General features: G+C 38.1%; 1 protein-coding gene across 1 annotated transcript in view; it reads right to left on the bottom strand.

Annotated features, from left to right (window-relative positions):
• The window catches only part of ALDH1A1 (aldehyde dehydrogenase 1 family member A1), a gene marked incomplete at both ends in the record, with an annotated part of 39,089 nt that overhangs the window by 474 nt on the left and 11,175 nt on the right, over positions 1–27,440 (bottom strand). Inside the window, 10 exons of the mRNA XM_082337576.1 lie at positions 2,559–2,633; positions 7,175–7,332; positions 9,270–9,434; positions 12,571–12,755; positions 13,370–13,472; positions 15,160–15,273; positions 17,957–18,085; positions 20,115–20,176; positions 21,218–21,347; positions 24,740–24,880. Coding sequence (XP_082193702.1) covers positions 2,559–2,633; positions 7,175–7,332; positions 9,270–9,434; positions 12,571–12,755; positions 13,370–13,472; positions 15,160–15,273; positions 17,957–18,085; positions 20,115–20,176; positions 21,218–21,347; positions 24,740–24,880 — 1,262 coding nt within the window. The remainder of the gene's footprint in view (positions 1–2,558; positions 2,634–7,174; positions 7,333–9,269; positions 9,435–12,570; positions 12,756–13,369; positions 13,473–15,159; positions 15,274–17,956; positions 18,086–20,114; positions 20,177–21,217; positions 21,348–24,739; positions 24,881–27,440) is intronic.

Here is a 27,440-nt window from a genome sequence, read left to right as displayed (position 1 = left end):
ATCATAATTAATCCACTATGAAATCTCCCAGACAGAGAAAAACACTGAAATCTTACTGACGTGTTATTAGCAGGATTCCACCTTTAGGTTTTACATGATGAGATGAAGCTTGCTTGTGTGCCTAGATGTTTGACATCTGACACAGTCAAACTATTTAGACATAATTGTTTTATAGAACAACGGTTAGCTACAGTATATTGTTATCTAGTTCTCACTGCCATCTTACTAGATACATACATATGCAAAACAGAAATCTCTGCTCAGGACTCTCATGCTGTAGGAAAATATTTACTGATTGTCTTCATTTCTAAAGTGGCATTCTGTTAGGACATGACATTCCGTAGTTTAATTCATAGTGGTTTTATCATTCCAAGACTTATACAGGGAATTTTATTTTGGGATTCAAGGAAGTTGATGGCTTGACACACTGACTTCCTGATTATTTCAGTGCAGTTGTTTCACACATATTTCGCCTCTCCTAAAATGGATTGCCACATGTTTATAAAACTTTTTTCTATGGCAGACATCTGTGTGGTGCTAATTCCTTCCTTGCTCTTCAGCAGGAATATTTTTATTGGTCCACTAATTGTGATTTTGAACTAAGCTTTAGGAAAAACTTTATTTGCACAAAAGCTTAACTCCTTCAAAATGCACTGTTATAGAGAATATTAATCTTTATGATAGGCTGTTATTGTCTTCCTGTTGTTTCCAGCAAATAAATCCCCAAAATATTTCTGCAAAAGGCTGTAATTCAGAATTGATGATCTCCCAATTTTTGGCACCCAGCAAATGCAAAACAGTCCTTGATAGTAATGGCCTAAATTATTGTGACATTTTCTAAAGCTCTCCGCTTTGGCATAACTCTGTTTCCTTTGAAGTCAGTGGGAGCTTTGCCATCAGGAGCAGACCGAGTCCAGCGATGAGCAAGCACAAAACCCTAGCCTTTATCTCTTAAATAAAATACAAAAAAGAGAAAAGGAAGCTCTGAAGCACTTCACCTGCACACATGTTTTTTAATTACTTCTATTATTCATTAAAAGTACTATGCATTGGGCTTAATAAAAGGGAAAAATTAGATGTTTTGATTTTTATTCATTGCTTTGAAAATAATTTATTTTTCCCAGATATATGGCATTTTTAACCAAAGAATGCTTGTGATTTACGTTCCAAAAATACCCAGAAGACATAATTCTACATAATGTAATGAACATGTATGATATCAAATGTTTCATGATGTAAGACATTACATGATTGTCTTGCTAATATGAAGATTGGGATGAATACAGATAAGACAGGACATGATCCAAATTGAAACTGGACTAAACCTTAGAAGTTTGAAAGAATTTGATTAGCTTATCATTTCTGTATACTCTTCCACTTTTAGTTTGGGAAAAGATCAAAGGTCCAAAGACTACGGAGGACTATTTTTGTCATAACTTTTGCCCAAGCTGGAATATACTGTAAAAACACTGTTGTCACAAGACTTTTAAACTGAAAAAACTTGTTTAATTCAAGGATTATGAAACGTCTTGTGTTTTCAAAAACCTAGCATTTAAAGGGGATTCAGAAACTACACACATATATATCTTCATGCAAATGACACTTTCTATACATATGCAAAAACTGTAAACTATAAACAATGATCAGTTTTGTATATTAGTAGACCGCAAGCTACTGAACATGAGCCAGCAGTGTGCTCAGGTGGCCAAGAGGGCCAATAGCATCCTGGCTTGTATCAGGAATAGCGTGGCCAGCAGGACTAGGGAGGTGATTGTCCCCCCGTACTTGGCACTGGTGAGGACACACCTTGAGTACTGGGTTCAGTTTTGGGCCCCTCACTACAAGAAGGACATGGAGGTGCTGGAGTGTGTCCAGAGGAGGGCAACGAAGTTGGTGAAGGGTCTAGAGCACAAGTCTTATGAGGAGTGGCTGAGGGAACTGGGGTTGTTTAGCCTGGAGAAGAGGAGGCTGAGGGGCGACCTTATTGCTCTCTACAACTACGTGAAAGGAGGTTGTAGCGAGGCTGGGGTTGGTCTCTTCTCCCTAGTAACAAGTGATAGAACTAGAGGAAACAGCCTCAAGTTATACCAGGGGAGTTTTAGGTTGGATATTAGGAAAAACTTCTTCACTGAGAGGGTGGTCAAGCATTGGAACAGGCTGCCCAGGGAAGTGGTTGCGTCTCCATCCCTGGAGGTATTTAAAGAACGGGTAGATGTGGTGCTCGAGGACATGGTATAGTGAAGACTTGGGAGTGCTAGATTAACAGTTGGACTCGATGATCTTAAGGGTCTTTTCCAACCTTGACGATTCTATGATTCTATGATTCTAATAAAAATGGTAATTTTGAAAAAGTGTCTATCTAAGTAATTTTCTTTTTTGTTTTATACAGGAATTCTTTTCTTGATGTTGTCTCTGACAACATGAAGCTTCTAATCACTATATAGACTAATTTGACAAAATCTCAAATGCGGCATCCTAGTTATGAATTTTTAAAGTTGGGTTTTGGAATTTCATTTTGCAGTTCCTGTGAATCTTCATTTTAAAAAGTATTTACTTACATTTCTCGTCCATTTCCTGACATCTTAAATCCTCCAAAAGGACACTGAGCAGACATTGCACTGTAACAATTAACCCTGGAACAACAGGAAGATTACTTTTGACAGTGTGAAACAACTTTTTTCACTTCTGAAAAATCAGTGGGTTTTTGTTGATTGTCAAAAACCTATGGTGATATTCACGAACTATATCTGAGTACTATATTTGCAAAAATATGTGTAATTCAAGGTTCAGAGAAACAAAGCACTAGCAGAAACTACGCTTATGATCAGGATTCTAACACTCATGAAAGGTCTTCAAGTAGAGTGACAGTCATATCTTTCTCTGATAGTTATGATAAAATTCCTTACTAACTAGTGCATAAGCTCTCAAACCAAAGACTAGTCACAGTTAAATCTTCTGCAGGTACACTTCCAATAGATAAATTCAAGATCGCTTTGGTAAGTATTTAGGAAGGTTTTTTTGGTTCTACTCAATGTTAAACCATATTCTGTATTGTGGTTGAGAACAAAAATACAATAATGAGTAAGGAATTTCACAGGGGAATATGCAGTATGAAGTGTTTTGGCACAACGTGCATCCTGCTACCTACCTGAGAAGCTCTTTTTGTCTTGCAACACTGTCAAATCAGATATTCTCTATTTTCATATCTCCTGCTGCCAGTCTACTGGTTTCAACAAAAGAGGTTTTGCTCATAGTTAAGTATTCCTAGACAGATCCGCAATGATGTAAAACACAGTCGTTCCACCTTTAATTTAGAATTTCTTCCATTTAAAGAACACCAACTCCTAAGACAAAACTGTTAACTTATTTTTAGAAAGCGTATGTTTTTAGGTCACAGGGCCTTGGCAGGAATTTGTGCTGGTTGCAAGTTCTTTCAGATACAATGTAAATTGTACACAGGTTTTGCATTCAAGTAAAATTGGTTGTTCTCTTTCTGACGCATTAAGATAACTCTAGGGAAATGCAGGTCTCTTATCAGTGATAGTCATTAGACTCAGTCTGCCGTTCCTCCAAGCTTTCACTCTTGCATCTCTCAGCCTTTGCCTTTCCAGCTGCATGTAAGTTGCCTCTTTCTTTTCCATCACTGAAAATAGTTGTCCTTGTATTTAGAATCATAGAATCATAGAACCACAGAATCATAGAATCATGGAATTGTTAAGGTTGGAAAAGACCCTTAAGATCATCGAGTCCAACCGTTAACCTATCACTGCCAAGTCCACCACTAAACCATGCCTCTAAGCACCACGTCTACACATCTTTTAAATACCTCCAGGGATGGGCACTCAACCACTTCCCTGGGCAGCCTGTTCCACTACCTGACTACTCTCTATGTGAAGAAGTTTTTCCTAATATCCAACCTAAACTTCCCCTGGTGCAACTTGAGGCCATTTCCTCTTGTCCTGTCACTTGGTACTTGGGAGAAGAGACCAACACCCACCTCACTACAACCTCCTTTCAGGTAGTTGTACAGAGCAATAAGGTCTCCCCTCAGCCTCCTCTTCTCCAGACTAAACAACCCCAGCTCCCTCAGCCGCTCCTCATAAGACTTGTGCTCTAGACCCTTCACCAACTTCGTTGCACTTCTTTGGACACACTCTAGCACTTCGATGTCCTTCTTGTAGTGAGGGGCCCAAAACTGAACACAGTATTCAGAGGTGCAGCCTCACCAGTGCTGAGTACAGGGGCACTATCACCTCCCTAGTCCTGCTGGCCACGTTATTCTTGATACAAGCCAGGATGCCATTGGCCCTCTTGGCCACCTGAGCACACTTCTGGCTCATATTCAGCCAGCTGTCGAGCAGCACCCCCAGGTCCTTTTCTGCCAGGCAGCTCTCCAGCCACTCTTCCTCAAGCCTGTAGCGTTGCAGGGGGTTGTTGTGACCCAAGTGCAGGACATGGCACTGAGCCTTGTTGAACCTCACACAGTTAGCCTCAGCCCATTGATCCAGCTTGTCCAGATCCCTCTGTAGGGCCTTTGTACCCCCCAGGAGATCAACACTTCCACCCAACTTGGTGTCATCTGCAAACTTAGTGGAGGTGCACTCAATCCCTTCATCCAGATCATCGATAAAGATATTAAACAGGACTGGTCCCAATACTGAGCCCTGGGGAACACCACTCGTGACCGGTCGCCAACTGGATTTGACTCTATTCACCACCACTCTCTGGGCTTGGCTGTCCAGCCAGTTTTTTACCCAGTGGAGAGTGCACTTATCCAAGCTGTGAGCAGTCAGTTTCTCTGGGAGAATGCTGTGAGAGACAGCGTCAAAGGCCTTCCTAAAGTGCAGGCAGACAACATCCACAGCCTTCCCCTCATCCACTAAGCGGGTCACCTTGTCATAGATGGAGATCAGGTTGGTCAAGCAGGATTTTCCCTTTCATGAACCCACGGTGGCTGAGCCTGATCCCCTGGTTAACCCACACGTGCTGTGTAATGGCACTCAAGATGTTTTGCTCCATGACCTTCCCTGGCACCGAGGTCAGGCTGATAGGCCTGTAGTTCCCCGGATCCTCCTTCTGATCCTTCTTGTAGAGGGGCGTCACATTAGCTGACTTCCAGTCATGTGAGACCTCCCTGGTTGACCAGGACTGCTGATAAATGATGGAGAGTGGCTTGGCAAGCTCCTCTGCCAGCTCCCTCAGAACGCTTGGGTGGATCCCATCTGGCCCCATAGACTTATGGGCATCCAGGTGGAGGAGTGGGTCACTGACTGTTACCTCTTCGATTATTGGGGCTTCATTCTGCTTCCTATCTCCATCTCCCAGCTCAGCGGACAGACTATTAAAGATTGAAACAAAGAAGGTATTAAGTACTTCAGCCTTCTCCTCATCCTTTGTGGCGATGTTTCCCTCTGCATCCAACAAAGGAGGGAGAATGGCCCTCCTTTTGTCGCTGATATATTTGTAAAAACATTTTTTGTTATCCTTCACTGCAGTGGCCAGTTGAAGTTCTAGCTCGGCCTTTGCCTTTCTAATTTTCTTCCTGCATAACCTAACAATATCCTTGTAGTCTTGCTGAGTCACCTGCCCCTTCTTCCAAAGGCGGTAGGCTCTCCTTTTTTCCTGAGTTCCAGCCAAAGCTCTCTGTTCAGCCAGGCCGGTCTTCTTCCCCACCTGCTCGTCTTTTGGCACATGGGGACGGACTGCTCCTGTGCCTTTGAGACTTCCTTTTCGAATAACATCCAGCCTTCCTGGACTCCTTTGCCCTTTAGGACTGCCTCCCAAGGGACTCTGTTAATCAGGCTCCTAAACAGGCCAAAGTCTGCCCTTCTGAAGTTCAGGGTAGAGGTTTTGCTGACCCCCTTCCTTGCTTCTCCAAGAATTGAAAACTCTATCATTTCATGGTCACTGAACCCAAGACAGCCTCCGACTACCACATCACCCACCAGTCCTTCTCTATTCACAAACAAGACGTCCAGCGGGGTGCCTTCCCCAGTTGTCTAACTCACCAGCTGTGTGAGGAAGTTATCTTCCACACACTCCAGCAACCTCCGAGACTGCTTTCTCTCTGCTGTGTTGCATTTCCAGCAGATGTCTGGTAAGTTGAAGTCTCCCATGAGAACAAGGGCTAGCGATCGTGAGACTTCTCCCAGCTGCTTATAGAATACTTTGTCTGTTTCCTCATCCTGGTTGGGTGGTCTATAACAGACTTCCACCAGGATATCTGCCTTGTTGGCCTTCCCCCTTGTTGGCCTTCCCCTGATCTTTACCCATAAGCACTCAACCTTATCATTACCTTTGTTGAGCTCTGCACAGTCAGAACACTCTGTAATGTATAGAGCTACCCCCCCACCTCTCCTTCCTTGCCTATCCCTTCTGAAAAGCTTGTAGCCATCCATTGCAGCACTCCAGTTGTGCGAGTCATCCCACCATGTTTCTGTGATGATAGTGACTATGTCATAGTTTTCCTGCCACACAATGGCTTCCAACTCCTGTTTATTGCCCATGCTGCATGCATTGGTGTAAATGCACTTCAGTTGGGCTATTGATCTCTTCTCCAATACAGGCATGCCACCCGTAGGCTCATCCCTAGCAAGCCTGGTTTTATCCCCTTCCCCCTTCAAATCTAGTTTAAAGCTCTTTCAATGAGGCCTTTTAAATCCTGAGCTAGACTTGTAGCAGTTCTGCCCCACTTGTGTTTCCTTCCTTTTCTCGACTACATTTTATCAATCTTTTCCATCACAGGTGGACGTTCTGCCCAAGTTAATGGCTACAGAACTTCAGATAATTAATTTCTTTACACAGTACAGAAAACAATCCCTGCAAATTAAGTATGTATAGGTCTATCCCCAGATCCTGAACGGAAAGGAAAGTGGGACTCTCACTGTATTCCCTTTTGTCTCCTTTCCTTTGTAGCAAGTCAATTTCCTTTTTCAGCCTAAGTTTACAGGTCAATTGTGTGAAGACTTACAAGAAATATGTACTTAATAGCACGTTAAGTATAGAAAGGTGAGGGGAAGAGAGACGTAGGAGGATGGCATTAATCTGTCTCTCTAAAGGTGACAAGGAATTGAAATACAAAAATATGCCACCCAAAGAAGTGCTAAAATGTCCTACAATTACTGCCATTGGCACCTGCAGTTCTGAAGGAAGAATTAAAAAAGCCATTACTTACCATACTGTTCCAGCTTGAAGAGCAGCTGCAAACGTCAGTGCTTTATCAATGTCTTTGGTAAAAACTGCTGCTGCTAAGCCATAGGTAGTATTATTTGCCCTCTTGATAACTTCATCTATAGTCTTAAACTTCATGATTTGTTGAACAGGTCCAAATATCTGTTTCAGACACATGTAAGCATACAAAGAGGACTAGTATAGCTTACTATTTTAAATAATTTATATTTTAAAAATTTATTTCTGTCACATGACCTTATTCCTGAATTCATTCAGTCAAGAGTGTACATCTCAGAATGGAGTTCTAAAAAGGATTATAAATGCACATAAAGATAAGATTTTTCTAGTATGGAGCAAATCAAGATAGCTTATTGTGAAATGAGTAATAAATAAATAAAACAATACATTATGAAAGCAAATAAATAAAGATTAAAGGATAACCACCATAAAAGTAGTTAGCATGGAGTCACAGTGTGTTACATATCTATATTGGTTACCAATGAAGTGGTATTTTCTTGGTAAGCTCCAGTTTTAGAGTTGAAAAAGACATTCAACTTTTCCTTCACCTAAACTTTTTATTAGACTTATCTCTGTAGGTAGGTGCACAACTGGGCATGTATGCCAAGTGAAACAACTAATTCTGCTTTCCATATGGGTATTACACAAGATAATAGTCTCTCAGGCTCAGCTTTCCCACTACTGCTGCTCTGTGTTCTCAGCCAGAGATGCCCATACCCACCACACAGTGCCAAGGCTGTGTAGGGCAAGGGGGCATTACCACATCTAATTACTTCTGTTCCCATAGATCATGAGCTTTCTAATTTAATTACCTGGAAAGTGTTTAGTGCTAGTTTCTAACTAGAGTTGGAGGGATTGATTTACATAGATCAGAAAACCACTGAATGTTCCCCCACTGGTCAAACTGTGAGTTTCAGAAGCTGGATATTCTTTAAATTGCCTTGGCTCTCTGGGGTTTCATTATTCACTACACTCAAAATAGTGTGAGAGAAGCAGTTTTTGTACTGCTGATGCAAAGGAAACTAATAGATCTGTGAAGAAACATACCTCTCTGCAGTTTCCTACCTGCCTCCCAGACCAGCAGAAACAATCTAAATTGTTTCTCATACAGCTCTCTCCTCTTGTACAGCTCTCTCCCCATCACAATTAACTCTAGATGCTCTGATGTTCATTTTAATTCAGGCTGTTGACTCTTGCTGAATGTACTAGGTATCTTCAGCAGACTGCGTCAGCAGTATCGCTGGCTATATAAAGCAACAACTAGATTTGTAACAGTTTTGAAGGAGCTTTCTAGTATGAAGAAGTATAATGGACACCAATTGCAGCACAATTGCAGTAGTTATTAATCAAGATGAATGTAAAAAAGCACAGAGAAAAGGTCATGACTGGACTTACAGGCTGTGTTTACAGAACTGTTTTTCTTAACGGCATAGCAGCTCTGCACTCCTAACTCTCTCCTGTTCCTGGCAGATGAACACTGCTGCCCTGGCACTGCCACCTTAGTTGGGTCAGTAAAAGCTCCTTCAATGCCGTGTAGACACATTTGCAAACTGATCTAGGTTAAATAACCCTGCAAAGGCAAAACTCTGCTTTGTTGTAATTGTCACCAACAAAATGCCTGTGGAAGAACAATCTAACTATTTTCTTTTACTGCAAAATAGCTGCTTGGTGCGCATTGTGTCCAAACCCCAACTCAAGTGGCTCCTTAGGCAGTGCAAAGGGTTCACAAGCTGTGCCTTCAAGGTTTGCTTCTCTGTTACAGGTTCCTGTGACTCTGATATGTGAGACATCGGCAGTATGGGGTGATGTAAACGATCCAAAATTCAGCGTTTCCTATCAACTGCCATCTTAAGCTAGAGCCTTTGTGGGCAGGCCAGCCTCATACTCCTCTCCCTCACCTCCACTGAGTTGGTGAAATGGGCATCAGAAACCAAGAAAAGCATTTTAAACACCAGCAGGATGGAACGACAGATTTACTGAGTGTTTTTGTGTAGCCACTTGACCTACTAAATGGATATTTTGTACAGACATTTAAACAGACAATCTTCAGTGAGAATACAGACTGCCAAGAATTTATTTACCTCTTCTTTGGCAATGCGCATATCATCTGTAACATTAGAAAAAACTGTGGGCTGGATGAAGTAACCTTTGTCTCCCCATGGACCTCCTCCACATTCCAGTTTGGCTCCTTCTTTTTTCCCACTCTCAATTAGCTCCAGGATTTTTTGAAACTGTTCCTTATCAATCTAAATGAAGAGATATTACAGGGATGAAAACAGCACACACTGATAACATTTGTTCTTCTAATTCATTAACCAAAACCTAACAATGTTCCAGCTTTGTTCAACTGCATGTGTTGAAGTGCAACAGCTGGAGAGAGCTGCAAATATTCTTGTCACTAACTTCTCAAAACTTTGCAGGCTTTTCTCAAATAGACCAGTAATCAGAAATTTGACATAGGAGAATCAGCTGTAGAGGGACTGATATCCTCGTTTTCTTTAGCAAAAGAAAAAAAAAAATCTATAAAATGAATGTGTTTTATACTTCTCCCAGTACTCTTGCCAACTGCAAATGGTTCATCAAAATAAAAATTGCTGAGCTTGATTCTGCAAAAATAACAGAGGGCTTGGTCTAACCAGCAAGACTCTTCTCTGCTTCACTAGGTCTGGTAGATTGGCCATACTGTTTTCCTAAACTATTACAGGAAGCTAAAAAGCAACAATAAAATATAACTGAAATTCAATGTTGTTTTCAGTTCATTCTGATTTATTAGTGGAATAAGGACACTTACTTTTGTGGTTTGAGAAACACAGATGGCAGATTGTTTATGGTATGAAGCCAATCTCTGCCCCTCCACTTGCCGAAGCCTACCAACAAATTTAACATATGCCAAGCATATTGCAGTTTGGCTCTATAATATAGGAAAATGCATGGTCTTTGGCTGGAAAAGGAGTTTATGGTGACAGTACAATAGGGGTTTATATTTCTCTAACCCTTTCTGGTTTTCAGTGACAAAGTGGATAAAAGGAAATAGTGTAAATGGGGACTAGAAGCAGATCACACATCATTTCCTCTCTTCCCCTCTCCAAATCAACCAATCACCACTTCAGGCCTGAAGGGAAATTGTACACAAGATAACATTTATGTCAAGAAAAACTCAATAATAAAGCTTGTTTGGTAGAGGCCCCTAACACCCTCTTTTTTTTTTTTTTTTTTTTTTTTTTTAATTTGTTCTATTTTCAGAGTTCAGCCCTTCAAGCACTGGGTCATTAAGATACTGACATTACTTCTAGGGGAACTCTTGCACAGAAGCTTCTTCTCTGTGATCAGACTCATCAGTTGGCAGAGTAGGTGTGTACCTTATTCTCTTATTTGTGCAATAAAAAGGTTGCATTTCTGTTTAAGCAACAAGTTTTACCATGGTCATAGAACACAATAATATTTTCAAAGGTTCTGAGGAATCCTGGATGTGTATTAGACTAAACAGCTATTTATCTAAAGCTGTGACAAAAGCTTATATTTATAAGGATATGAATTTATAAGGATATTTATAAGGAGGTGACTTTCAGTTTGCTGCGCTCCCTTTGTAATTTTGCTTTCAAACCATTGTCTTACTGCATGCTGAAGACATAAAATTTATGCTACCCTCATGGCCAAATATCTTTTGTGGATTAACATCTTGAAGAGAAGACGATGTTTAGATGATACAGCTCACGTTGTTGTCAGTCATTCCTTTGTTATTATTATCATCATTATTTTCCTTAATAGTGTGTGAATTAGCATATATATTATCTTTTGAATTCCAGTAGGGCCTTTGGCTCTTCTTTGGTGCTCACTGTGCAAAGCATTACCCAAACTTGCTGCCTGAGGCAGGTGCTGCCCCAGAGGACCTGTGAACTGGAGGACAAATATGGCTTTCAAGGAGGCTCTATGACAAGAGAGCACAGCGACTATGCCTGATACAGCCTAACGTTTTTTGTTTCTAGAAAGAATTAGTCAATGCACAACAAGAAATTTTAAGACAAAGAGAGATATTTAACGTAAATACCACAAAAGAAGTGCACCTAAACTGCATGGTTACAATTTTCCATTAAATGGGATCATACCTGTTCTAAAAGGAGAAACTTCGCTAACCAGTGAAAAAGTTAAGATTTCTGCTAAAGCTTGCTAAGAAGAAAAAGAGGCCAAGAAGGGCAAATGATGAGACTGGAGGAGAAAAGAGTCTTCATGCTCTTTCAAATGTTTTCAGTAATGCTTTTTTTCACATGTTTAACCTTCCTTTTTTTTTTTTGTAAAAGTTTACTTTCATCTCTTATTTAAATTGTTAGCATGAATTTCAAACTTAGTAAAGCCACAATAACATGAGAGTGGATTCCTGTTAGTTTTGTATTAGCTGTACAGCAGACACCTGGAGTTTACTTGTTTCAGTCTTCCTGCCCTCTGGCATTTAAATTTATTCAGCTGAACATGTTAGCTTGTTAGCAAGACACATTGCAGGATATCAAAATAGCATCCTTACTATTTTTAAATTCTCTAAAGCTTTTTTGGCTTGGAATGCAGTTTTACAATTTACTTGGTGTCTTTGGTTACATAAAATGACTGTGACAACCAGTGAAGAACACATTATTTTATCAAATGTGTGGGAGTTGCTTTGTCTCTAGCTTTTGCTTTGTGTCTAATACAGTTCCTTTATTCTCTGACAACCAAATATGTGCATAATAGCTCTGCCAAGAAAGCGTATATCCTGTAGTACAAGCTGATATGGGAATAAGACTCTAGATGAAAACTAATTTAACAATGCTCTAATGTGATCCACTGAATCCACAGCATTGTGATAGCTATGCTTTATAATGTTGCATTTTAGCATTCATTTAATGGGGAAGCTGTTGGCATAACCTTTTACCATAAGCAGGAAAAAGTACAAAATGATGCATTTTAATTGTGCAATATTCTAAAACTGAGAATAGCATAATGAAATACTAACACCATAAAAAAGGGGAAAAGACACTATTAAATTTTATTTCCTCCAGCTACTCACTTACAGTGGCACTATTTGAATATAATGTTAGCAATCTCTGACATGGGAGATTGTATTTGTGCTTTTACAGGTGTTGCGTTGGAGCTTTCCCAAAGCATTTCAGTTCTATATAATTGTTCCCATTCCATAATAAAAGGAACTAGAAAAGAGAAAGAAACCTCACCCTTAGGCCTATGATAGTTGCACAAACAACCATCACTCCAGTTTCTTCCTCCTGGTGCTCCAGACTAACCACTAGACAACTGTACCTAGCCTTGAAACTAATACAACAATAGGTTTTGAAGTACATCATTAAACTGTGATATTGTGTCACAATTATATTGAAAACATGTAACATTACTTACTTGAGGGCCTTGCTGTACACCAGGCAACAAAGGATTCCCAAGAGTATACTTCTTTGCTCGTTCAATGCTCCGGCGAACAAACTCATCATAAATAGGCTCTTCAACAAAAATCCTAGATCCTGCTATACAACACTGTCCCTGGTGGTAGAACAGACCAATATGTGCAAATTCCACAGCAGTGTCCACTGCAAAGAAATGCAGAGTTTATCAGACCATAAGCTTGAATGGTCATGTCATAAATTCTTTACAAACCTTTTTTCACTCCATCTCATTTCCCTTTTTAGCAATTTTTATTTTTATGGTCCTTTAAAACACAGATATTCATCCATTTACTTATGTCCAAAACTACTCTTATCAAGAGTAGCATGGTACACCTAGACAAACACACATTCAGTTGTTCTATGTGAAATGTAGATTCAACATTATTTGCCCTATCAGCAGTAGCAAGAGGAGTATTCAGCTAGAAAGGTAATAAACCTGTTTAAGAATCATCTAGCTACTTTTGGTTCTGCATTCATGTTGTATTACAATGATCCTTAATTACAGTAAGGGTGGACAGATTGTCAGAGGTTCATATCCATTCAGGAGCCACCAATTTTTGGTGGCAATCTAATTTAAAACTATTGCATGACCAGAAAACATTAAAAAGTACTTTTATTAAAATATTATATTACAAATTAAATTTATATAAAATCAATATATCTTATTAAAATTAAACAGGTACAAATAATTTACTGACAAAGAAAAGAACATGGGACTTGCAAAAGTAGTAGGGTTATATAATAAATATGCTACTAACAGTCTGCATCTGCAAATATAATGTTAGGACTTTTTCCTCCAAGTTCCAATGTAACTCTCTTCAGATTGCTCTTTCCTGCTGCTTCTTTAATCAGTTTGCCAACCTAAAAGGTAGGGAGAGAACAACTTAATCTCAAAATGTTTATTATGACCTCAATAACATTTCTCTGAGTTCCTCAAAAGTGAAAATCAGCTCACAGTTGTCTCCTATCCCAGTAATTGTAGAAATGAAAAATAAATTAAAACAAAACAAAACAACACAAAACAAACAAACAAACCTGAAAAGAGGAGTCAGGGTGCAAACCAGGAATGCTTTCTAGATGAATTTCCCCTGGACACACTCATGTTAACTGCCAAAGATGTCTGGTCCTTTTTTGGTTACCACCATTCTACTTGCTTGTATCTGTAATCTAAAGTAGGCACTGATTTCTGCTCTACCGGTTATTCCCACGAGGTTGAAATTCCTCTGTTTTACACCTGGGAAAGCCCTTTGATACACAAAGTGTATGAGAGAAAAAACAGGTATCTACACAGCCTGCATGGCCAACTCTTCCTTATTCCATTTTCTTCCTTAGAAGAAAGAAGAAAAGGAAATAGACAGTGTGAGGCAGAATGCCTACCCTACTTCTTTCCATTGATGGCATAATTAAAGGAACTACTTAATATGAATTGTCCTGGAAAAACAGTGAAGGGAAAACATGCTTGTAGTCCTTGTGGCTTTTGCCTGTAACTGCTCATGTGTAGCAACCATTCGATAGCTTCCTCCCTCTGCCAGCCTTCCTGCCCTCATTTCTTGCTGCTAAATTACACTGTCAGAAGAAGAGAACTGTCACCAAAGTCTATGAATACACCCTCTGGTCCACCTGCCTTTGCAGGGACATGGGGTACTAGGAATTGTAGTTGTTACTGTCCATTGGGAACATCTGTGGGATATTTCTCAGATGTCGGGTTTTTGGGTTGTTTTATTTTCCTGTTACTTTAGAGCTAAAGGTTTCTAAGAACAAACATAGCTCTTGCACTCAGTGTGTACTGATCCTTGACATGAGGCAATGATATTTAGCTTTGCAGTGTACATCCAAGAAGTTAAGAGACCAGTTGGCAGCTCTTCCATGTAGCATGCATACGGACAGATAATATAATGTCCTGTCTTAAGGATATACTTATATAATGCCTGCACTGACAAATCTTTGATCATATCACTCCCAGTTCTTCAGAGTGACGGCTAGGGAAAATTAACTGTGACCTTCCTTTCAATTATTAAACTGATACATATTCAGATACACTTCTAAGACCACCCAGATGTTCATCAGTATCATTCAAATAATAAAAAGCCATCATCTCACCTAAGTGTGTGCAGAACCAGGAATGAGTTTTCTGAATTACCTTCCTACCATCCTGTTGTTATTAAAATTAAGGAGAAAGGAGCACAGCCTGTTTAACTTTTTTGCATTTTTAAAAATAGTTATTCTTAAAAAAAGAAGCAAACAAAAAGTTATGAAAATGTTTTCATTTTAAAGGACAAGACTTAAAATAGCCTTGGTATACTAGAATCTATTGTATCTCTTGGAGTGCCTTTGTTTGAAGGGCTTTCCTGCAATACAAACATTGTTTAAATATGTTTAAAGTTAATAATAACCAACAAATCATTAAACAGACTTTGTTTAACAAACCAGCAGCCAAAAGAAAGAAAAAAGTTAAAATAGTTACATAGAACAAGTTAGACATTAAATCATTACTGGGAATCAGAGGGGCACATTTCCTGCTTATATTTTCTTTCATTCGTTATAGTACCTCTGTAGAGCCTGTGAAAGCTACTTTATCTACATCCATGTGGTGAGAAATTGCTGCTCCAGCGGTGGGTCCAAAGCCTGGCACAATGTTCACAACTCCAGGTGGAAATCCTGCCTGAATTGAAAGAGACAACCCTGTAAATTTGGAGAAGTATAATGACTAGAAGAACATGTCTCATATAGTCTTACTTCCCTTTTCAGTTCTCCAGCTACCTTTTCTCAGTCATACAGTTATTCTCAGCCCTAGAGCCCCAAATGTGTTCATTCTCATGATTTAATCCCTTTTCCCCTCATCTGTCTTTTAGGTTATTGAACTGGCTCTTTTTTAAAAAAAAAAAAAAAAAAAATTAGTTCTTTTTCAGTGCCATTGCCAAGGAATAAATTTATTTTTTCTTTTTTCCCCCAGTCAGATGTGTAAAGAAAAAGATTGCTTAATTTCATGTCTGCTTGATTAAAGCTATTTGAATCATCCTGTGTGCTTACTGACTTCTGCTCATTATCACTCACACTAGATGGAATTTAATTAATGATCTGCTGACTTACTTACACTGAAATTCCATTAGGAAAAATGATGAAAATAGTATTTCAAACTCAATGTCTTTGCTTCTTCCTCTGGATGTGTGTTGAAAGCAAAGAGTGGGCAACATAAGAGTTTACAGCACAGCAGATGCAGATCAGCTACCAAGCATGAAAAAGCTGGCTGAGATATGCACAGTTCCAGTATCTTGCAAATTTTCTATTTAAAGTGGCTTTTCCTGTGGGCCAAATCAAACCTATTGTTTCCCACCAATTCTATATCAGTTATGTTCCATTTATAGGCAAAATCAGTTATTTTCTTCCAACAGCTTGTCAGGCAAACTCCCATGGATGTGTGAAGTGTGGCTGGATTTTCTGCTGGCTTATGAAGAAGCTATGGGATCTCAATGGCACTTGCAGAGCAAGCATAGGATTAGAAGACCAAAAAGACGCATCTGCTCTACTATCTCTTAAATGAGCCTCTTTTTAGCATTAAACAGTACTTTGGAATTACATGCAAAGGTTCCATTTCTTTTGGAAAATGGTGAATTTCAGCTGGTGAGTTACAGCTCGTAAAGGTCATGTCCTGCATTATGGATACCAGACAATTACTTTTGTTCGAGCAACTTCGGTCCCTTAGAGGTTCATGCTCAGATACATTCTGTCAATGCTTTTTATGCTCATTTAATATTCCAGATGAATATTTACCTTGGAAATGATGAGACAATGGATCCTTCCATTTGCCTAGCATTGCGTTTCATACTTAATTTGTAGAGAAACGTAAGAAGAATATGTTTTATGGGACTAATTCACAGTCTCACTTTGGGCATTTAACTTCCATATCTATAGTAGAAGCTATTATCTACATACTAGCAAAGGAGACTTGCAAGGACTATTAAGAAGGATAGTGAGGATTACCAAAAGTGATTATATTTTTTTTTTAATGTGGACACTTGACAAGTAGAAAGTTAAATTAGATATTCAGATAGTTTCACAACAAGTCTAAAGCAGCTACCGAAGTGATCACTGAGGTTTTGAACACTATCAGGGATTTGGGTGAATAAATCTTGAAGGACTTTATAATATAAATATTTGTCTTTTTTAAAGTTCCACAATATCTACCATATAATACACCAAAGACATTTAAGAATTATACACTTAAGCTTCTCATCCAGTTGAACACTGAATGAATGGGTAAAATTAGAATCATCTTGCCTTCTACTAAAAATGCTCTAGTGTTATACCAGTCGTTACCACTGTGTAACTGTTGTAATTGTGCATACAAAATGGACCACTGATCACATTCCCACTTATGAGCTCTCCTTTCAGAAAATCAGAATATCAGAATAGATATTTCATTAGACTCGGAGCAGAACTGAGTTATTTTCCCTGTAAAGTTGCTTTTTCAGAGAAATATATTTTCTGATACTTATTGTTAAAAAAGAATAGAGAAGATATCTCTGATATTATTTTAAAGCAATTCCTCCTCCCCAATATTACCTAATAGCATTTACTATGTGATGCAATAACAGCAGGACTTGGGTCCTTCCTGATAGTCATTTAGATTCTGTGAAATATTAACGCATAACCAGCCAGTACGCTCTGCTGAATCATTGTTTTGAAGTAGAATAATAAAATGTGCCAAGTCATTTCCATTAACACTCTGCAAGGTTACTGCGCTGGTGATTATTGACATCTGTGACAACTCTTCAAACATGTTAGATTACATTTATTGATTTTATTGGGAAGCAAGATAGCTAAACTATTTAACTGTCCTTTGGATATTTGCTGGGCTGGGCACAATAGTCAATGTAACTTTGGAGACATTGGAGAAACTACCACATTCCTTGTGTTCAAGAGCACAAAGTGTGTTCTCCCAGTTTCTGTGTGAAGAAAGTTCACAAGTTTGGCAGCAGTCACCAGTTCAATTTTACAGCTCCCTGTTAATAACAAACCCAGGTGGATGAAAAGTTTGCTCCATTAATAAAGCAATAATAATTAGCTATACAAACTGGTCCTTTTCTGTGATAACTATGCTAATAAAGTCATTGCCACCCACCGCTAAGTACTGTGCTCTTGACTCCTTGTTTGCTTTTGACTTCGAAATGTACTGTGCTTTTGTAATAGAAATATATTTGCCAAGGAATGGAGTTTACTAAATTGCTATTGTGGGGTTTTTTTTGTGTGTGTGGACTAGGCTGATATTACCTCCGTGGCATTTCAGCTGCAGTATACTCTTACATTTCTGAGAAGGGCAAAAAACTCTGTTGTTCACAACTTACCTCTTTAATTAAGGATCCCATGTAAAGGGCAGTCAGTGGAGTTTGTTCTGCTGGTTTGACAACCACTGTGTTTCCACAACAAAGGGCAGGGGCGATCTTCCAGATGAACATAACCAATGGGAAGTTCCACTGAAAGACAGATGAGAAGGTGTATCCTATTTCTAATACATCACCAAAATGCCTTTGCTTTTTCTATAATAGTGCAAATTGTCAACTGGGTGGTTGAACTCTTTGTTGAACTCTCTTCAGAATGAAGATATTTTGAAAAAACAACTGGCAAGCCATGTTATGCAAACACCAGTGATTTTGGTATATGTGAGTCCAGGGAATCCAAGGTTTTAGTTAAAAGCTCAAGAGACAATAAGTGTACTCCTCTAACAAAGCCTTACAAAAAGTTGCTGGATTAGTGGTGAAATTGGGAGTTTTGTTATCTTAAATGACCACATCCATCATCAATTCAGTTTTCTAAGGGAGACAAGGCAATAACATGTAATGTTGCCCCTGTCCTCTTCCCTGGAGGTTTCACAGGCAGCTGTCTATTGTAATTGGTCCAGCCAGACTGCAGAGCAGCTGACTCCTTTGGACCCCATATTCAGCAGTATGAGGGACAATGTGGCTGGGGAAAAAATGAGTTGCCCCTTTGAGAATACTTCTAATAGTTTTGGAAGCATTGAGCTCATGACTCTCAACACAAGAGACACACTGTGCCTTACCTTTATGAAAGTGGGGAAAAAGGCAGTTAACAGTTACCTATTATGTCAGAAAGGCTTGGAGAAGTATACATGCAACTGTTCTTTACCTCTCTCCTTATCTCATTTCAGTCTCACCCCACCCCCAAAATTAACAGGAGCACACATAACACAAAGAGATTACAGAGTTTTCTGGATCTTCATTGTTAAAGTGGAACTGTGTGAGTGGAAGGGAAATGGAAATGATGAGCTAGCAAAAGTGTTTTGCAACATTCACATAGTTCTCAAAGTTGTTGGTTTACATAAAAACCTCCAACTTGGTGGGTTCACATTTCAATGGAGAGAAAACAAAGATATACTCAGAAGTCCTTCAAAATTTTATAAGGGAAGCCAGTGTTTGTACTAACTGCTTATACTTCCAGGATGGAATTTTATTTAGAAGTGGCTGCATCTCACGTTTCTATTCCTTTAGCATATCTTGACTCTGAGTGCTTTACTTGAAATATCTCGTGCCTGACCTACAAGGGAATCTAAATCAGCAGGTTCCCAAGCTCTCCTAGAGGCTGAATCCAAACATATTCCAGTGATATTCTCTAAATCACTGTGGTGGTCTAAAGAGATAGCAAATCTGCAAACTCAACTGAAAGACATCAGGAACATGTGTGGGACCCACATACCTGAGCAAACCTGATAGACAAGCTGACTATTTCAGAATCTGGTAAGCTGTAGAGCAGGTCAGGTCAGGCTGCTCACACCTACCATGTGCAAAGAGGTGGGTGGATTAGGAGTGTCTAGTGCATATAACCATTTTCACAGCAACCCATTGAAGCTGTGTAGACCTCACAAATAAGTTTAAAGGTTGAGTTCCTCAGTGTTTTGGGTATTCAGACTCAGGCAGGCCTTCTGAATCTTCACTTAAAATAAGCTACTTCAAAACTGAGAATTTAGACACTCTGAACAGGAGCTTGGGAACATATGGCTCAGTATCACTGTGCTTATCGGACACATTCTTTGTGTTATTACTTGTACTATCAACAGGGTGAATAAGTCTTAGTCATAAATAAAGATCCAGCAGTCCAGATGCTGTACAGAGTAGAACAGATATTCCAGGTCCTAAAAAGCTTATTGCTTATAGGCTGTAAATATTACCCTCTCCTACTTGTTTATTTCTAATTCTTTCAGTTCCAAAGAAACACAATTCTGTCTTTCAAACTAACCCATCAGTCAATCTTTAGAAATTTATTTGTCCTCCATATACAGAGACGAGAGAGACAAGGCTGAACTGGACCAACTCATCAAAAACTCCATGTTGCAGAATTTGATGAGTACTCAGGATACTCTTTATCTTTCAGGACCTGAAAGTTTCCAATTGGTAATGTTTCACAAACGCACTCTCACAGACAAAATTTTAAAAGCATTTCCATTTGTAACAGGAACATTTGTGTTTTACATAAGTGTCTCCAACTTACAGGAATAATTTGGCCACACACACCAATAGGCTCATGTCTTGTAAATGTAAAAAAGTTTCCATCTAGGGGCGGAAGAAATAAATTAGACATTCAAACAAAGAATTTGTGAGAAACAGTTAAATCAGAAAGAAGATAAAGTTGGATACCAAACTTAGCTGGATACAATTTTACTTATAAATGACATTTTCAAAATCTTACCTATGCAAAAAAACAACCATAAAGTACATCTGGATTCAATATCTACTTTCTTCATAGCTCCAAGGTTTGATTCTGACTGACTTTTTGCAGTGATAACCCTGCTTCTCAATATGGTATGCACAGCACACCAATGAGCATTCCTGATTTCTTTTTTCTTTTATCACCTTTTTTTTTGGAAAGTGCTCTTTTAAAAGCTACTTGAAGTCCTAGGTACATATCAGACATTTTTTAATATTAGATCTTAGCTTAAATCAAATCCATTAAGTATAAAATTCTCTTTGATTCAAACAAATATGTGTTCCATTAAGCCCAGCACAGAGATCTATGTGATGCAAAAAAGTTGGAAGTATTTATCACTCTAGTTTTCCTTAATTCCTTCTTTATTACCATTCTTTTCTTTGTGCTTCTAAGAGAAGGCAGCTAGGAACAATGTTTTCATAGAGCTGCTTAATGGGAGAGGGAACAGAATGAGATTTCAGCAAAATAAAGGAATGTTTCCTCATTCCTGTCTCTTAGTACTCTTCCTAATATATTATCCAATAACTGAAACAACTATTACTGGTTTTGCTAATCTTGGCTTTAATAAGCAAATACCTGGTTTCATTAATGTACCATTGCACAAACTATGCATTGCTATGCAAAAGTAACCTACCAGACTTCTCAGATGTACATACAGGCTAAAATCTTTTGGTCAATAAACAGTACTTATTATTGGCGTATGGAACAAGAAGTAAATAACTGTACTAAACATTTAAAACAAGCATTATGATAAATTCTAAATAACCTATATTAAGAACTACCTGAAATTTGAGATTTTTTTGTGTTGCACAACTTTTAGAAAAAGGTAGCTTTTTACAGATCACATTGGCTTGAGATCTGTACTTTTTTATCTCAAAACTACTCACCCATTGGAACAGTACGCCCATGGATTTTATCAGCCCAGCCTGCACAGTAGCGTAACGTTTTGATACAGGCACCTAAATCCATTAGGTAGGCAGTGGAAAAGAGTTTCCCACCATCAATGGCTTCCATTGTCTGCAGACAACAGCAATACAAAGTTAATATCAAATATTGATAATGGTTCTCATGCTTGTACTTTGTCATTTAGCATTTGGGTGTTCAGTTCAGAGGTTTTCAGCTTTAGTACAAACATTTAGATTAATTCCTCTTTGAAGGATACTTAGCATTTGAAAAACCCAAGGTAGCAATTTACAAATGGGAAATTTTCATGATGGTTTATTCACAGTGAGTTATGCAGATAACATGATCATGGCACATTTGTAATGGCAAGAAATTTTGAAAAAACAATAACATTTCTCCCATCTGAATCAGCTACATTGTTCTAGTTTATGTTAAATATTCTACAAATGTAGATGAAAACATCAGCTAGGAGTCTGTGCAAATAACTGATGCAAATAAAATGAGTGTCTTCCCTCAGCCTATTCGCACTGACACCCAAGCTTGGCAGTAGGTTCTTGGAAATAACTGACACATTAACTTAGGATCCTGTGCTGTTTAATTATTAAGGAACATCTTCATAGATGTTTAATAAATGCATGATTGGTAACTTATATGAGCAAGAAGACTCAAAGCATGGAATAAAATAACCCAAATATACCTTGAGTGTTTGATGTGCAAAGAAAAGATCTGAGGCACCAAGAACTCTTAACTGAGAAAAATTCACTGTGAAAAATAAATACTTACACAGAAGAGACTCTTTTATTGGCTAACTACTAACTCAGTGAACTGACTGGTCTTATTTGAAGCCAGGCCTGACTCTCCATACCATGGATCTCCATGCCAGGCAGATACAAACCTTTAGAATAATAATCAGCAAATATTCATTCAACATCTATAACTTTTCAGCTGACCAATTCTGTTCCACGCACAGTATTTTAATGATCCCACAGAGACACCAGCACTAAATAGGATTGATTTCCAGCCAAATCTAGGGAGTATGGTTTAGATTAATGTCATTTCAATACCCCTAATTGTTTTGACATCTACTTGAAAAGCATGTGAAGTTCTTAAATAGTGTCAACATCTTCTTGACACTGCTAAAAATTTTTTCTCAAGTGTTCCAGCACAGAGACACTGGGGACCTTCAGCTTTGTGAACAATCCTGCTAGGATACTTAGTAGGAAAACACCAAACTATAGTTTCAAGATCTAGTCAGATCTTAGAAATATTATTTTCTTTTCTGAATTTGTTATTTTGTATGTCCAAGGTTCTTTAGCATTTCAGGCTGAGTGTACACACTGCAAGTACAATGTTTCACAAAAAACTCCCCTTTGAAGTCCACAGTTTTAGTTAACTGGACACATTGCAGATATCATACTTGGGAAGAGAACAGAACAAACGGAGAAGCCAGCAATGCTTGATGGCTTTCAGCAACAAGGAACTGATTAAATGAGTTATGCCCTTGCCATTCCAGGCAATATATCCGTCACTGTGTTGTTCTGTTTGGACATGGGAGAAAATTCTTACCTGGCCTCAAACTTATGAACTCCATAGCTTTCAACATCACAACAGACTGAAACCTAAGAAACAAAATTCTCAGTGTCTCTTTCAGTACCCTGCTTTGACTTATTCTTCCAATAGCCTACCTACAGGGCTGTAGAGCCTCTGGAGCTTCAGGAGAGGCATCTTATTGTTACATGAAATGGAAAAATTTTGATCCTGGCCAGATGCATGAACACAGGAAAATGCCTTTGCAATGAGCTTTAGGGGTGTATTTTGACCTCTAGTGTTCACAAGGCTATTTGCTGTTCTACAGTACTAGTTGTGCCATTAGGATAAGCTGTGAGTGGAGAAAACCTCTCTTTATTTTGATGAAGGCTGAAAAGCACTTCATTCAAACACCCCTTATCTAAAAGGAAAAAGTAGTCAATAACATGAGTAAGGTCTACGAAATAAAAACAAAGCCAGTAAAACAGAAACTTGAGAGAGGTCTCAGAGAAAAGCAATACTTCCATTTTATGAAAATGGCAAATGGGAACAAAAAGTAACTTAATGTTTCAGCCTTCCTGTGGAAAAAAAATTATTTCTCCATCCTCTTTGCATGTGTATTGCCTTAGGCTGTGCAATAAAGAAGCAAATGCCAGCTTATCCAGTATTTAACTGACAAGAGGGCATGCTTTTCCTATTAAAAATGTAACTTTCTTAAAATTTCATCTCTCTCAACCCCAATAATCTAGCATTGTTAAGGATACAAGTTCTAGCCACCCAAAATTTCTCCCGAGAAACTAGGTGAGTATCAGTCCTTATAAAGGTGACAAGATTAATTTAGACAAATAACTTGATTGAAGAAAAGTGTAAATTTGACAATTGCAGACTCTGGAGTTCAAAGAATTAACCTCAGTTCCTTTGAATTTTCATTTTTCTTTTAAAAACCTGTTTGGGACACAATCAAGTGTCTTCCTATACTACAGCCATAAGGACAATAGAATGGGCAATAAATTCTTTGCAGGTTTTACATATTTTGAAGGTTTAAATTTTATGAGCTTATATCAATGGTGTGGTTTGTAGCTAGTGGCTAAATACTTCAAATTGTGACTAGATCAGTCTGAATGAAGATCCTAAATGTTGGATACTCCTCCTGCTCTTTTAAATTTTTGGCACTGTTGGCAGAAAACCAGGGTTCATCTTCAGGACAGTGCAACTGTCCTGTCTAAATGTTAATTTCAGAAGGGTCTTGAAATAGTGAAGAGATCATCTTAGTGGTAGCATCATATGTGGGGTTTAAAACAAGATAGGGGGGTACTACACTTTATAAAATTGGTGGTGCATTTCTATTTTAAATGTTCTTTCTTGCTGTAGTGCACGATCAGTAGGTGGTGGTGCTACAACTTCTGTGTCTGCTGTTAAGACTGGTAAAATGGTCAATACACAGTAGTTGGTAAAGACAGAACATCATTCCCCACCTGCCATGTTCTTCCTACTAATAAGTAATTCATTGTTGCCTTTGGTTCTGGTTAAGGTTTTTCACTCACTGCCAGTCACAAGCTGGAGATAGTGAAGGATCAGTGATAAAATATATAGCCATGAATTTCAAAATTTCTCCCTGTTCTGACTTGTATCATCTGTAAGTGCTAAGCCAGAGTTTGAGTTTAGGCCTTGATTCAGGCCTTGGTTTAGACAAGTGTTAGTGTGTCCTTAAGAATCAACAACTGAAATTTCATTGACTGTAGGCAGCTTAAGTATCATCTTAAAGCTAATCAAATACTCAAGTACTTTGTGGATGTGGGGTGTTAATAGACCAGAGTGCAAGCCAGTTTAATGAGGTCCATTTGCAATACAGATGCAAAACAAGTATTGAGACAGCCTAACTTTCCAAGGATTTAGCATGTTATGCTTGCTTATATCTTTCTATAAAAATCAGGACATAGCTTTTTTTCCCAGTCTTTTTGTTCATGTATCATACTCACAGCTAAAATCAGCCGATCTCTTTCAACTAAGTCAGCTAGTTTATTCAAGAGCCTTCCTCGCTCTGAAGCATCCATTGTACGCCAGGGTGACCCAAGCTCAAAAGCTTTTCTAGCTGCTTTAACAGCCTTGTCTACATCTGCCTGTGGGGAAAACAGAGAAACTGTTATAATCAATAATGGATTCTGTCATCAGTCATGTTGGTTGTTAAACGTGCAAGGTGTTTTGCAAGATAAATAAGAGACACAAACACCAATCTAACCAGAATTAATAGAGTAATTTTACATATATGCGTTATTTTCTTTCAAACACTTCTGCTATCATTTCAGCAATGTGAAGTTGTATGAGAAACAGATGGGTTCTCAAAGCTTCTAAAATAAAAACATATTAAGGAACTCTATTTTTAAAATTTAGATTTTCAAACCTTCTGCCTTCTAGTATCTGTAATTGGGGATACCTCCTTCAATTACACTGCTGATGCAATTTAATCTCTTTTATGTACGAAGAGATGCCCAAATTTGTAAGTTAAATATTTAAGTACTCAACATTATCTAAAAGTATCTGGTGGTGTGATGAAGATCAGGTTAGAAAAATCTGTTCCTTAGAATGTTCCATAAAATGAGCACAGATTTTTTATTGAGGCATTCAAATCAATGCATTTGTTTTTGAAAGATGCAAGGAATATTTCTATTTAAAATAATTTTAACAATTGAGTAATTGACCAGGTTTAAAATACTAAGCCTAAATATTCTAAAGTCTAAGCATTGTCTTTGCATTAAGCTAGCTAATTTGTTAGTCCATTAATGTTTTTTATAATACAATTTATTATTTATCATTTGGCTTTTGCTATAGCAGGAAAATCTACAATGAATTATATGAAGCTCTTCTCTGTGCAAGGGTGTTCCAGGATATAAAAAACCGAATTAAAAATCTCTTGAGAAAAGGCTTTTAGTGCTTGGAATTCTTCTATATTTCACAATTGTAAAAGTTTTCCGAGGAAAACAATGACATAAAAAGGAGTTTTTTTCTAGCTTTATGTTAGAAATTAAAAACAAATTTCAAGGAAAAAAAGGACGAATCTATACATGGCACATTTCCCTGAGCAATTGCATGAATTGTTTAAAAGATTCTATCAAACCTTTTTTTTGTAGAGTGTCCTCCGGGGAAATCACTATCAAGGTTGACTAAGTCAGCAAAGTAAATTGTTCTAAGCGTGAACCAGATCTTGACTCTTTAATTGATGTTGGTAGCCAACAACTAATTTTTAAAAGCCAGGAGTGGGGTGGATAAGTGGCTTGGAAAGCCCAGTACAGACTTGCTACGCAGAAGGCCCACAGAACTTCCCAAAGTTCTTTCCAGGAAGTTTGGGGAAAGATAGGAAGGATCTCTACAAATAGCACAGTCAGTACTATAGGGTAATACTGACCAGTCATCTACGTCAGGTGGGTGAAATCTACCAGGTTAAAAAGAATTTCTTTTTTCAGAATCTGTCAGAATGTCGTCAAATACCTCATCATTTATCTGTGACCCAGAAAACTGCATTCAATGAATATTTAATTAATTCTATTTTTTTCTCATCTCTTTCTATTATAAATATTCTACAGCTTTGCAACATGACTTGGGGGTATGCCTTGGCCTTTACTGGAAAAGAACAAGGGGAAACCATAAGTTGTACTTGTGTGAACGACGTAATTAAAATTACAGTGCCATGTGTTCTTTCTACTACAAGTGCAGAAAATTAAAACCAAGAAAAATCGTATAAAGCTAATATAGAGCTGTGAATGCAAAGTAAGAAAAAAAAAGATGTTCTTCAACTGTATGAAATTTAGTTTGGGTACATAAATCTACACCCTGAGTATAAAGATTGATAGCTCCTTTCAGAGCTAGTTTAGACTTTTTACAGAAGTACATTTACTTTACATCCCACTGACCATTTGTTGAGCTGCTTTATTATTACTAGGGGCCTTTAGGATTAGCAAATGTAGCTTAAAAGAGCCATCAAACTGAAAGGAAAACAGTTCCTACCCACATATGTGTCTGTGCTTTGTAATCTCCACTTGTTTTTTTTTAAATACCACTGCAAGGCAGTGTACAGCCCTTTGTCAACCCTATTGTGCACACAAATTAAATTCCTAAAATCTCTTGGCTCATTATCTAAAGACTAGGCTCTAGAATATTAGGTTCACAATGACTGCATAATTTACTAGATTTGTACATTTCACTTGGCAATTTAGTTAATAGCAGTTGTCATTGCAAAATTATTGGAGAGAGAGCAAACCTGTGTGTTGAACAGTATTATGCTTTTATTTAATGAGTTGTTAGATTGCTTGTAAAGAATGAAAGCTACAGAAATTCTGAATGGTAAGTGAACAGTTGCAGGCCATAAGTAATTTAATTTGAGCATGATCAAATATCAGGCCAACCTGGTTTGCAATATAATTTCATTTTTAAACACTGAACAGAGAAGAGGTAGAAGAAGTAGCATCTTATATCAAAAGCATATAAGGTTCTAGTGGGATACGATTCAGAAGTTAACGGCATACTTATGAAATTCTTTGGCTGAGGACAAAAAGCCTGAAATAATCTCAGTGACTTTGAGCACTGTATACAGGTAACTGGGACTAAAGAAAAGCAAGAGCAAGCAGTTTGAAAAACGCATAATTAGATATGTGAAATTATCAAAAGACAGATTCATGCATATTT

Source organism: Platalea leucorodia (genome assembly GCF_965183815.1).
Source record: "Platalea leucorodia genome assembly, chromosome: Z".
In the NCBI taxonomy this organism is placed as follows: Eukaryota; Metazoa; Chordata; class Aves; order Pelecaniformes; family Threskiornithidae; genus Platalea; species Platalea leucorodia.
This window is presented reverse-complemented; position numbering and strand designations above follow the sequence as displayed.